The sequence below is a fragment of the Trichechus manatus genome, unplaced genomic scaffold, assembly GCF_000243295.1.
Source record: "Trichechus manatus latirostris isolate Lorelei unplaced genomic scaffold, TriManLat1.0 scaffold00280, whole genome shotgun sequence".
NCBI classification, from domain to species: domain Eukaryota; kingdom Metazoa; phylum Chordata; class Mammalia; order Sirenia; family Trichechidae; genus Trichechus; species Trichechus manatus.
The window spans coordinates 1,188,182-1,201,860 of NW_004444216.1; the positions used below are offsets into that span (position 1 = coordinate 1,188,182).

Sequence of the window (13,679 nt, forward strand, 5' to 3'; positions counted from 1 at the left end):
CTTTAACTAGCCCTCATGGGGAAGGCTCCTTTTGAAAATGGTTCAAAGTTGGGCATCTGATAGAAGAGGAAACAGAGCAGAGGAATGGGGCCCCCGCATGGGATAATGAACCCCTGAATAATTGACAATGGAGTAGAACGCCATGATTGCCATTTTGGAGGTTGGGAGTGGGGATGAGGATCTGGAAGGGCTCAGAATAATCATATTTTTAGTAAGTTTTAAAATCTGCTGATTTAATTACTCTTATGTTTCTGACATAGTGAGTCCTAGAATCTCTCTTTTAAACGAGCACCTAGTTGATTTAAGAAAGAATATTATATCCTCTCCCCTGTATCTAGACTTTGGCTTGTAAATCTGACCCTCAGAAGGAGCCACGTTTTTCCCAGTGAGGAAAGCAAAGTGATTCAATGATCATGGTTTACTGTCAGTATGTTCTCGTATTTTGAGAGAACTCATTAACCTTGTACCTTTTCCTGATACTTGCCTGATATGACTCTTGTTTCAAGTGGAAATAAAGTATCAATTTTTCTTCACAAAGAAATTGAATAAACATGCAATGCTTTCCCCAAGAGGGGGGCAAAAAAACCTATGTTGCATGAGCAGGGATGGATTACCCAATAAGCAAGGTACACATGGGTTTACTTGTGCTTACTTACTAATCTATAGGGCACAATTTCACCTGTTTTTCACTACATCAAAGTTTCATCAAAGATGTGGTGAAAACTCATGTGAAATTGTGCACTACAGATTGTAAGTGAACACAATTAAGCCTGGGCATACCTTGCTTACTGGTTAATCTGTCCCTATTAATACACTCAGAGACTATCAGCATATTTATTTAATCAGTTTGAAAGGCAAGCAGGCTAATTTGCTGAAGATCTGTGTTAAGACAATCCCTACTGCGGTAGGTACCCCAAAAGCCTAGAATTAAATCACTCACCTGTAACTAATTTTTGGGACATGTCTACCTGACTCTCACCTGGTCCACAAAAGTGCCCCTAAGGTGTGAAGATCATTGACATGTGTCTTGGATGCTTGGGATACCACTTGGATGCCCAAGACACACTTTAAAAATATTTATCTGTACCATAAAAAACCAAACCTGCTGCCGTCAAGTTGATTCCGACTCATAGCGACCCTATAGGACAGAGCAGAACTGCCCCATAGGGTTTCCAAGGAGTGGCTGGTGGATTCGAACTGCTGACATTTTGGTTAGTAGCCATAGCTCTTAACCACTGCACCACCAGGGCTCCATCTGTACCATAGTTCCTCAAAATTGCCAGTATGAGAAGGATGTCCTTACACCCATGCTAGCCATATCCTCTGACACTCACTCGATCTGGTTTTCACAGTTTTCTTAGCAAAGCCCTGTACTAATAAACAGGCACATAACACCATTTTCTTCCAACCAAGACTAATGTAAAAGACTCAGGAAAATTCTCAGGTTCAGAGGCTAAAATTGGATGCATTATCTAAGTGTTCAAAAGTAGTATTATTTACCTCCCTAACGTAAGGGCACAGTAATTCATTAATCATTACAAAAAAATGACTTTTCAGAATCACCTACCTCTCAGTAGTAATTCTGATTTGAGCAATTTTACTGTACTGAGGTGAATCTTAGATATTCTGCAATTTCCAGATCATTACCTGGCTTTTTCCTTCTGTTTCTGACTACAAAAAGACCAAAAAAAAAGTTTTCCAAACTTGTTTGATCGTTAAGTATGTGTATGTGTTTAATTTGGGCACACAGGAAATAATGCATTAAGACTGAGGGTGAAGGAGGTGCATTGACAATGAAAAGTGTGCCTGAGTGTTTCAAAGGCTGGGCCGAACCTGGTACTAGCTTTTCTTCTTCTTGGGTATATTTTTAGTGACAGCCTGTGGATGTCTAGTTCATCTACTTTTCTCCGGAGTCTTGGAACTTTTCAAACCAAGCCACAATGCCCATGGAGTTAACAGCTGCCTTATAAGCATGATCTGCACATATATTTAAGATTTATATGGATCTTGGTACTAATAGTATCAAGGTGGAACTCTAAAAATAAAAAGTCGTCTCTAATTAATTTTATTGTGAAATTTCCACATTGGTAACCTATATGTTGTCCAGTTTAGTAGTTTAAAATTATCAAATATTAAGTCATGCAAATATTGATTGATCCTGGGTCCTTGCTGAAATAATTTAAACACATCTATGGATTAAAAGTCATTATCAACTATTGATAAGCACTAATGAAGGTAGAACAGGTAGGCCTTAAATAATAAATTGATAATGAAAATAAAAACAGGATTTGAATCAATTATGTGCTGTGTGGCTATTTAGATAAAGTGGGAATTTATCTAATTCTGACAATGAATAATATGAGCACCTTTGAATTTTCATCATGAAGTAGCTCCTTTCCCTGAGAGGGAGTCTGGCACCCTGGGAATCTGTGAGTGAGAAGACCCCAAAACATTCGAATATTGATTATAGTCCAGAAAGAGCTGACAAAGACTTCCACCCCTCCCTGACAAGCCCCAGCCTTATTTTAAAGATCGGAGATAAAATCAAGCTGTGAAATCGGTTGCATGAAATGTCTGACTCCCAGCTGGCTCATTTTTTTTGAGAATTAAATGCAGAAGTATATATATATTGTGATCTAAGTTAAACTAGCCCATATTTTCTAAAACTGGCCACAATAATTCCTTATACACAGAAAGAATGGGTTACTTTATAACAATGGCTTGGAAATGATGAAATATGGTTTTATAATCTTTGACCAGAAGTGAAAATACTATTTTCTGAAACCCAGGTAGATAACTCCTTTTTATCATTTGCCAGAAAAAAAAAGGCATGTTTCATAAAATTGAGTTCCTGCCTACAGAATTCTAAATCTGTGTTTACATGGATTAAGGACCTCAGGTAAACTGCTGGAACCGGATGAAAATCTCCTTGGGTGGGGATCTAGGTGGGATTAACAAAGCCTGAGCCACACATGTCCTACCTGTGTCACAACGGCGTCCCTCTAGTAGTGCTAGGAGCCAGTTTGTTCCAGTTCAAACCCCTGCTGAGAGTACATTTCTAACAAGTCCCCAGGTGATGCTAATGCTGCTGGTTAGGGACAATGCTGAGAACCACTAGCAGAGCAGTGGTTCTAAAATTTTATTATACATAAGAATCACCTGGGAATCTTGTTAAAATGTAGATTATGATTCAGTATATCTGGGGTGGAAATGCAAATATTCAGCAGGGGTTCAAACCTGAACTAACCAGTTCAAAGCCCTGCTCTCTAGCTCAGTTGCTCTCAAACACACCAGATGCACCTGGAGGGCTTTCTAAAACATAGCTCGCTGACCCCAACCCCAGAGTTTTTGATTCAGTGGGTCTAGGGTGGGGCTCAAGAACTTGCATTTCTAACAAGTTCCCAAGTGATTCTGATGCTGCTTGGGTGAGGAACACGCTGAGGACCACTGCTCTGGTTTATATTCTATACGAAGAGCCATCTTTTTACATAAGGGTACGTCTAGATTTAGGCTTCTTTCCCTTGAGAGTATTGTATATAATGAGCAGCCAGCTATTTAGACCCCTTATTAACAAATATGGCCATTGTTTGGAATAGATGACCAATACCCACAAGGCTACCTCTCAAGTCTACCAGGGGACACCTTATCCCTGAATGGCAGGGCCATTGTGGCCTTTGTGCTGTGTCGATTTCACCTCCACTGCAAAGATTAATTTTGTTCTGTTTAACCACTTGTGAACTGGCCTGTAGCATGCTAAGAAGATGCCTTTCTGGTTTTCAGGGAGCCAAGAAGCCATGTGGCAGCATTGGAACCACCAGGAGGAGGAGGCCACAGGGCAGGAGGAGGCTGGTGCTGGATCAGGGTTGGAGCTGCCAGGCCCTGAAGTCAGCCTTGCCTGGGTTCAAATTCCAGCTCTGACACTTTCTAGTTGTCAAAGGACTTTGGAGGGAGGGAGCAAAATACACACTACTTTCTTTCTATTATTTTGTGTGGTGGACAATTCCTTGATTTGGGAATTAGAATTACAGAAACAGTAGACTTGTTGGTAGGAATAAAAATATCTCTAAGAACTCAAGATTCTATTGTCCAGGAGCAATTGGTTGGTGAGGCTGAGCACAAGAATCTGAGGTGCCAGAACATGAAAGCCACAGCATTAGCTTATAGAGCAAGGAGGAGGGCAAGGATGAATCTTAGATTTTATGTATACAAATAACTAACCTTTATTATGTGCTTGTGAGGAGCCCTGGTGGCACAGTGGTTAAATCACTTGGCAACTAACTGAAAGGGTGGCAGTTTGAACCCACCAGCTGCTCCGAGGGAGGAAGATGTGGCCGTCTGCTTCCGTGAAGATCACAGCCTTGGAAACCCTATAGGGCAGTTCTACTCTGTCCTGTAGGATTGCTATGACTCAAAATCGACTTGACAGCAACGGGTTTTTATGTGCTTACTAGCTGTAATTTTATATATACAGCGAGACTAATGTTCTATACTGTTATCAAGTTTTGTGTTGTGCCTTTAGATGAAGAATCAGTTACCCATCAATTAGATGCCTCATTGTAGCTATTAAAAAAAACAAAGAAAAAAAATCCACCCTCAATTTACACTCTAATTGGAAAATTTCTGTAACCATTTTTTAGTATTTTTTTATTGTACTTTAGATGAAGGTTTACAGAGCAAAGTAGCTTTTCATCAAACAATTAATACACATATTGTTTTGTGACATTGGTTGCCAACCCCATGACATGTCAACACTCCCCCCTTCTCGACCTTGGGTTCCCCACTACCAGCTTTCCGGTCCCCTCCTGCCTTCTCATCCTTGTCTCTGGGCTGGTATGCCCATTTAGTCTCATTTTTGTTTTATGGAACTAATTTTTGGCTGAAGGGTGCACCTCAGGAGTGATTTCCTTACTGAGCTAAAAGGGTGTCCAGGGGCCATATTCTTGGGATTTCACCAGTCTCTGTCAGACCAGTAAGTCTGGTCTTTTTTTTTTGGAGTTAGTAACTTACCGTTTTTAAGGACAACGTATTCAAGAAGCCTAATCCCCCTTTCTCCTAATCTTGTCTGTACAACATCAAAGCCAAAAGACCAATCAACACTAAAGAGGTATTTCCAAGAAACACAGAACCATTTGATTAGTAAATGTGGGAAAAAACCCACAAAACCAAAAATAAATGTCAAAAGATTCAGTATCAAATGAAAACGGAATGACCAAACTATAGAAAAAATAATGGAGTCATATCTCCATTTCAAGCTAATTTTTTAGATTTTTCCACTGTTTTCTTTAGTTTTCTTCTTAGGAAAATAACACTATACTGAGGTTTATCTAGTTAGGAGCAGGAAAATGAGAGATAATTCTTAAATAAAGTTTGCCCAAATCTAAAAATTGGGTCACGAAATGAAAGAAAGGCAAAACCTGTGTCAAGTCTATTTGCTTGTAGCATGCTTCAACACTAGGCCAATACCACAACGGACTTTTCTTTCAGAATTGAGCAGTTCTATAAAAACAGACTGTTCTTACCCTCATCCTTCCATTCCTTATTGCTGGCCCATCTTCTGCCAGTCTCAACACGTACAAATCCATTTTGTATTCCCTTCCTCCACGGATGCTGAATCCAAACCCTTTGGCTCCTTTCTCCATGTCCACAGTGAAATAATCAAAATCCTTTGGGGTTGGGGAGAAAATGGCATAAACAATTGTTTAATATCAGAGAAGCTTCTATGGTCAGTCTGTCTGGTCTCCTCTCTCACAGTTAACATGCTCCACATGGTATGACCTTGTGAGGAGAAGTAATCTGACTTCACAGTCTAGCAAAATGCAAGACAAAATTCCAAAAGCTCTGAGAAGACCAGAATACAGTTTATGTGGTCATTAAAGAGCTACAGCATAACTTGTTTACTTTGGTATAAGTCAGTTTACTTGGCAAACATGTAATTATTACATACAGTATTATAGTAAATAAACGTATCGAAATCGTGTGTGTGTGTGTGTGTGTGTATAAATTACAGGGTTTGCTGATGAGAGAAGTGAAATTTAATAAGGTTTTACTTTAGCTTTCTTTTGGCCAGACTACTGAATATCAAGTTGAAGTATACAAAATGCAATTTCTCATCTACATAAAATGTAATATGTCCAGTGTTCCCCAATTTTCACTATTCATCTTAAAATTTTGGGGGCTAAAGATGATCTTCAATTCACAATAAAGCACAATATAATCTGATAGAGTTGAAATTGTATTTATATCTCTGTATCAAGTTACAAGTATTGAGTATTTACTAGATGCCACACTCTGGACTGGGTACTTGTTATAAATGTACCTCATTAGATCCTCACCATGGCCTGAAGGTGGACCTTCCTTTTAGGAAACTGAAGCTCAGAGACGTTGGCAGTCCCCTGGGGATGCATCCAATATGACCAAACTGTCACAACAACTACACCGTGTGTAGACAGTGGCTTGGCAGCTGTTGTGGAGGCTGTACCCTGGAAAACTGCAGCCAGTGGTCCTTTACTCCAGAATTATTTACAGGGAAGAGGCCCTATAAAGAATTATGGACCTAAAAGACCTTCATTACTGGCATCTGGAAATTTTTCTGAATTAGCAGAACCCTCTGAGGTCTCAGATAAGGGCACTTGCAAACTTTGAAAAGGCAATGTGCCAGGGGTTAGCTAGCTAATATCAGCAGGGATTAGTTCATCCCATTATCACTCACCCACTATATATGTATGTATGTATATATGTATTTAGTGTCCTGCCATTTATTCCAAAATAGATATAGTTGTCCAGAGAGTTTTAAGGATGAGCGTGTCACCCTGATGACAGCAAGACTAGGAGCAGAACTTTGATCTCTATCCCAGAAGGGTGCTGTCTGCTCTGCACCCCGCTTGGTCACGGGCCTGCCGTGGTCTGGGGGCCGAGGTACCTGGGGCTGCCTGTAGTCTGACAGAGGGTACTGCCTGGTGTCGGGGGAGTGCTGCCTGTAGTCCAGCAGTGGCGGCTGCCTGTAGTCCAACGGCGGGGGCTGCTGGTAGTCTCCTCCGGGGGGCTGCCTGTAGTCCAGTGGGGGCTGCCTGTAATCCGTGAATGGAGGCTGTCGGATGTCTGGTTTCACATCTTGCCTGGCTTTTACTTCTGACCTGTAACTAGATAAATGGAAACGGGGTTTGCTTTGAAATCTCAGCATTCTAAGGAGACTAGAATGATCTCATGACCTCTCCTGAGAGGCACTTCTCTTGGTGGTCATTTTATATGTTCAGGATTATGAGAAAATTAAAGCAATATTATTTAAAACTCTTTGACAAATGCCATATTTTATATTTTTTCAATTGACTCCTTAAGAAATCAAGGTAAAAATGATAGTTCAACAAGAACTCTGTGGAAAAAGACTCATGGATAACTCACTTTGACTTTGGCTATTTAAAAACAACCACAGCAAACCTAGGGGATTAAATACTTAACATCCCCAAAATATCAGTCAGCCTTAATACCAGTAAACCAACTTTCCCAATTTCTCATTCTCTCCCTCTCTCACCCTCTGGCAGATCATTCATAACTTCACTTCATGAAAACACAGATGAAGTGATCAATTACTAATACATAATTGAAGACTATTTAACCTGCTAGGATAGGTCTTTTTGAACACCTTACAGAGGTTAAAGGAGTGATAACAAAGTATAATCATCAACTACAAATCAAGTAGAAAGTCATTGGGTCATTGGTAAAAGCAGAAACATTACTCAGAGGCTTAAACATTAGACAATAGCTATTATGATTACTACCAGATATTATTGTGGCCGTAAGATGGAAGGGAAGGCAAAAATGATCATGTCCAACATCTGTGCTATGCTTGTTTCTAGATGTAATTACTAACAAAATAAATACAGAGACCAGAACGAGGAGTCTTGTGCTGTTTTGTGAATCCCAACTGCTCAAGCTGAGAGGGGTTCCCAGTTCCAAAAGGGGACTAAAATAGTCAATACCAATGATTATGAGATCTTTAATAAAACTAAAAATATTATCATTATTGGTATAAAACTTCATTGCCATTGAATCAATTCTGACTTAGTGAGCCTATATGACAAAGTAGAACTGCCCTACAGGGTTTCCAAGGAGCGGCTGGTAGATTCGAACTGCCGAACTCTTGCTTAGCAGCTGAACTGTTAACCACTGCACCACCAGGGTAGTTCAGTGCTTACTGCCATGGCAACAGTCTACACTAAGCTACTTGAGGATGTATGTAGACTTTAAAATACATCCTATATAATAAAATCATCTAAAATTAATAAGGGAGGGTATAAAGAATTGAGAAAATATTTAGCATCAATGAAAAGCTGAAATGTGTGATGAAAACAGGTTCAAAACCAGTAGAATTTTTACCTTTAAGAGTAGATGGTTTCTTTACCAGCTTTTGGTCTCATTGATGCTGATTACTATTAAAATATTTTTTAAAAAAGCACTCACTTGAACAATTGCCATTAGTGTAATCTAATATTTGGTGAGAACACACTGAAAGTGCATGGCAATAGATGTGTTTATCTGGAGTTCTTGGGGGGTTAGTAATGTAGTTATTTTAATCAACCTTTGAGTAGGTCTCATTTGTTATTTCACCCTGCATTTCTTTTGTAAATTGCATTATTCAGACTTTATACCTCAGCAAGCTGTCCACTCACCTACTGAGAGTGTGCATGCTGAGAACAGAATTATTCAAAATATGCTTTGAATAAGATGCTTAACTATGAAAATGCATGCGTTTAATAAAAGGAATCAAACTGGGTGATTTGTCAGTATGTGTTGGTTCCTTTCTGGAAATAGCTTGGTTTACAAGTCACAATGTTTTAAGGTATAGCACAGTCGTTTTATTTTCATTATCTGTATGATATTGGTATGAAATATCCATTATGTGTTTCATTTCCTGCCAGATACGTCATGAAAAACCACAGGACAGAGTAGACTTGCCACACAGGGTTTCCAAGGAGTGGCTAGTGGCTTTGAACTGCCAACCTTTTGGCTAGCAGCTGAGCTCTTAACCTCTGTACACCAGGGCTCTGATATGTCATGAGGTACAGCGAAAGAGGGTGAAATGTAAGAGTCTGCCCAAAGATTAAGCAAATGACTAGGAGTAGGCACAGTCAAAACTTGCAACAGCTGTCATCCAGGCCCACCTTCAAGCCCTTAAACTTCATTATACACCAGTGTCATGTGTCAGGATTCTAACTTGAACTGCACATTGAAGAATGCTTTAATAAGGAAAATATGTTTAAATTTCTATGAATGTTGCTAACCTTTAAGTTGAGTGATACACTGGCTAGAACAAAAATTATACTGCTTTAAATTTTTGAAACACTTTAAGGAAAACTCAGGATTCTTTAAAGAAAAAAACAGCTCCTATTACATCTTCAAAAAGAACATCTACTTAGGAAAGGTCATCAATTATACCCTTCAAACTGATTAATGCCATTACTAAAGAAACTTTAGAGATGATAAAACCAGATTGTTAATGGTAAATTCTAGCCAGGTTTGAAAAATGTATGAAAAAGTTCCAGAACTAAGAGACGTTGCCCATGTAGTAGAGGATCTTATGGTGGGATTGTACATCGTGTGGGCACTTCAAGAATATTTTCCATCCTTAAGTATCTAGGGTTCCATATTTGTGAAAGAAGTCATTTGAAAAGCAGCCAGTCATCATGGGGGAATACCTATCTTTGCCAGGGAAGGTGAACTTTGCTATTTATACTTAGTTTGGGAGTATATTACATAGTGGATCTTTTGTTATTTTCAACAAATGCTTCTCCGTGATTATTGTTTTGTTTACGTTCAAATTAAAATTATTTTGTGTCCCTTGAGCACATACATCCAAAAGGATGTTAAGGGACAAAGAAATGGGTAGAAACATGCAGGGTATTAGTAGGAAGCCAACCCAAGATTAAATAATCCAGGATGAAATATTCACTCATTCTAACTCACAAAACAGAGATTTACAAGCAGACTGTCATTTGATTTTATTCCCACTGTAAGATGGGAAATGGCTCAATTTGACAGGTATGTGGGCACTCCTTACGCAAATGAACTAGAAGGAAATTTGTACTGTGTGCTTGGCATATAATCTGTCTTGGAGATATCTCTAGCTTGATCTAGAAAAAGACAAAGAGTTTTCCCTTTGATACCAACCAAACCAAAAAAACCAAACCTGTTGCCGTCAAGTCGATCCCAACTCATAGAGACCTATAGGACAGAGTAGAACTACCCTATAGGATTTCCAAGGACCACCTGGTGGATTTGAACTTTTTGATTAGCAGCCGAAGATCTTAACCACTGTGCCACCAGGGTTTCCTTTGATATCAAGGCTACGTTTAAAGGCAGTTAGGAATGTGTTTCTGGTATCTGTAAGATTATTGATTTTATTCATATGCAAATGAGATACCCACCAACAATTATCCAGTTATGCCAGGGAACCAGAGTGCCAGTAAAGGGCCCTAGAATTGGAGTGGGTGCTTTCCAGGCGTTTAATATTATTGAAGAAAAACAGCTAAAAATCTGGGCAAATATGACAGTGATTTATTTAAAAATTAGATCAGCTTGATCTGTTAATTCCAGAGTTAGGAAATATTTTATTCTGTGGTCAGGAGGGAAAAAAAAAAAATTCACAGAGCATTTGCTTCTGTGATGGGGCCAAAGTGAGTTAGTAGCAGATGGGACGTGATAGTGGCCTTACCCGACTGTTGTTCTCCCCATTGAACTAATATACCAGGGATGAGATGAGCCACCCCAATGCTGGAAAGGTGAGGATGGAATTGTGGCTGGGAGGATAATCAACAGTTGCAGAGCCAAGAAGAAGCTCCTGAAACTGGCTAAGGGACTACTGGGCCACTAAGGTCCTTTCTTCTGAGTCTAAAAATGAGTCCCGGGGAAGCCAGTGCAATCTGTCGAAATAACACAAGGTGAAAGCTAGCCCATCGGGGGCTTATTACTGAGGCACCCAGGACTTTCTCTTCTTACAGCTTGTCAAATTCTTACCTCTGCATCATTTGCTTTATGGGGATCAGTCTCGTCTCTCTTTTCTGGCATATATAAAAAAACATAAGCAGCTGAGGACAATAGACATTTACTTTTCTATGAAAGCAATGGGGAAATCAGAGTAGAACAGGGCTTATGGAAATAACACCTGTGGCACAGGGAAAATATTTTCTTTGCAACAGTGTGAGTGATGGACTCAGAGAGTTCTGGTAATCAAAAACAGGGTCTCACTTCATCTTACCAACATGGGAGGCAGGAGATGGGAAGCAGATGTTCAGAAAAGATTAGAATCATGGAAAATACCAGTGAGGGTTTTGTATTCAGAGATATCCCCATGGATTGTGCTGTTTTTCTCCAGCTGAAAGGCGGAAAATAGCATGGGAACATGTCTTTATCTCTGTCTTTAATGGCTCCACCTAACGCAGGCTCCCTGTTACACACAAGTCACAATAAAAAGACAATGTTGTTTTTATATGCCATCCTTTTTTTCTGCAAGTTCAAAGTACCTTATTCACACCATTCATTCACATTATTCCAGTCTTTAACCCTATGTATGGAATGGAAGGACCTCATAGATCCCAGGTAGGGGGATGCAAGGAGTCTCTGGGTGGTAAATGGTTAACATGCTCAGCTGCTAACCAAAAGGCTGAGTGAGGTTTGAGTCCACCCAGAGGCACCTTGGAAGAAGGGCCTGATGATCTCCTTCAGAAAAATTAGCCACAAAAAACCTGATGGAGCACAGCTCAACTCTGACACACGTGGAGTTGCCATGAGTCAGCATTGACTCGATGACAACCGGTGGTTAGGGGGATACAAGATTATCACTAGCCCTAAACAGTACAAATACTAACATTTATTCACACCTACAAATTCCCCACCATTTCCCCATCTCCATACTACCATCACTCTCTGAGCCACACTTTCATGGCTCACTGGACAACGGGAACAGTCTACTAAGGGCTTTACCTTTCTCCTCTCTCAGCAGCCTCCAGTCTGTTCCCTACAGGGCTGTGCGAGAGATCTTTTTGAAAAGCAAACCCAGAATTGTCAGTCCTCTGCTTAAAACACTTCGATGACTTCCCACTATACTTAAGATAAAAATTGAAATTTTTAACATGCCTACAGGACCCTTTTGGGTTGGAACCTACTACCCTCATTGGATTAGTCTCAAACCTTGGCCCCTGCAACATCCTACATTGGTCTTATTTCCATCTCTCATACTTGCATCTTTCTTCCTACCAGAAGACCTTTGTATATTCTGATTACTTGGCCTGGACCCTCTTCAATATGCTCTTTTGCTAGTTAACCCCAACTCATCCTCAGTCACTCATCATTTCTTCAGGAAAAGTTCTCATTGTGAAGGACAGACACTATGTTCACCAGTAAAACCACACACATAACACACAAAATGTCAAAATCACACAAATGCACATGGGAATTTCTACTTTAGGAAAATCTCTCTCTGCCTGTGTCCTGCCCTGTACCCAAACTCTCTCTTCTCCCTACCTCCATCGCCTCTCAGAAGCAGAAAATCTAGAGGAAATGTTACCTATTTTCATGTCCTTGCAGCTGAAGCGGCTGAGGAGGAGCTGGTTGGGTGACGGGGCTGTTGGGAGTGGCTGGGCTCTGCTGGGCCAGAGGACTCTGCTGGGCCAAGGGGCTGTGCTGCTGGGCCATGGGGCTCTGCTTCTCGGAGCTGGGTGCCGAGGCGGGGCTGTTGAGCTCTGCGATGGGAAACCACAGCGGCAAATATGGTCAGGTTGGCATTTGAGAAAGGGCAAGAGGTGATCGGTGGGAGGCAGTAACTCTGCCCCCTCAGTGACTCAAGGCTTTGGTTATTTCCATTTCTATTAGGTTCTAAGACAGCAGGTTAAACTTATCAAGTTCTAGTACCACTCCTGGAATTAGCATTCTTTGTTTAATTATAACTGTTGCTGAACAAGGTTATGAACACAGTTTCTTGCCATTTTGTCAGGAGAAAAGATTAGAGTTAAAAAAAACCTGTTAAAACCATAAAAAAGTAATTCACAGGAGTAAGCTCTCAAACAGTCGTTTTCCAGCACTGCTTGCTAAGAAAAATATTTCAGCCACTACTTTTTGGTTGTAATGAGATGTCTTACCTGTATTCCAAAGTTTGGGAATGACCCATAGTAAAAGTAAATGCTTTTCGTAATCTTTTTTCCACTCCTCTGTCAGTCTTATTCCTAATAACCCTCTATACTCCATGTTCTCTAGAAAGAACACAAGGCGCAGGGAGGTTCTAAAGCTGTTCTCTGTTTAAACTGCTTCCTCACTTCTCTTGTCACGGCATCAAATTTTCAACTGAAATCATCCCTACACGTTGGAATAAGGGTCAGGACAGACACATTTCAGACTGGGAAAACTGAGAAGCATGTTTGATTTTTAGTGAGCAATTCTGCATAGAGTTAATTTCCATTGAATATTTTATACACATTGGTGTCCGCAGAGAACAGGTTTAAAAAATGTAGTCATTTTCTTTCTCTCTTTCTTTTTTTTATTTTGTTTGGGTGGTAAGAGATAAACTCTATTAGCACTTCCTTATAAGCCACCCTCCCCCTCACTTGTCTCACAAGCCCAAATTCTTTAATTTCTCCTCCATTTTTTATCAAGATTTCTCAATCTTGGCACTTTTGACATTTTGTGCTAGA

General features: G+C 40.1%; 1 protein-coding gene across 1 annotated transcript in view; it reads right to left on the minus strand.

Moving 5' to 3' along the window:
* The window catches only part of MAGI2 (membrane associated guanylate kinase, WW and PDZ domain containing 2), a 650,884-nt gene that overhangs the window by 103,135 nt on the left and 534,070 nt on the right, over window positions 1-13,679 (minus strand). Inside the window, exons 17-19 of the mRNA XM_004390069.1 lie at window positions 12,560-12,734; window positions 6,920-7,139; window positions 5,520-5,663 (exon numbers count right to left, since the gene is read on the minus strand). Coding sequence (XP_004390126.1) covers window positions 5,520-5,663; window positions 6,920-7,139; window positions 12,560-12,734 — 539 coding nt within the window. The remainder of the gene's footprint in view (window positions 1-5,519; window positions 5,664-6,919; window positions 7,140-12,559; window positions 12,735-13,679) is intronic.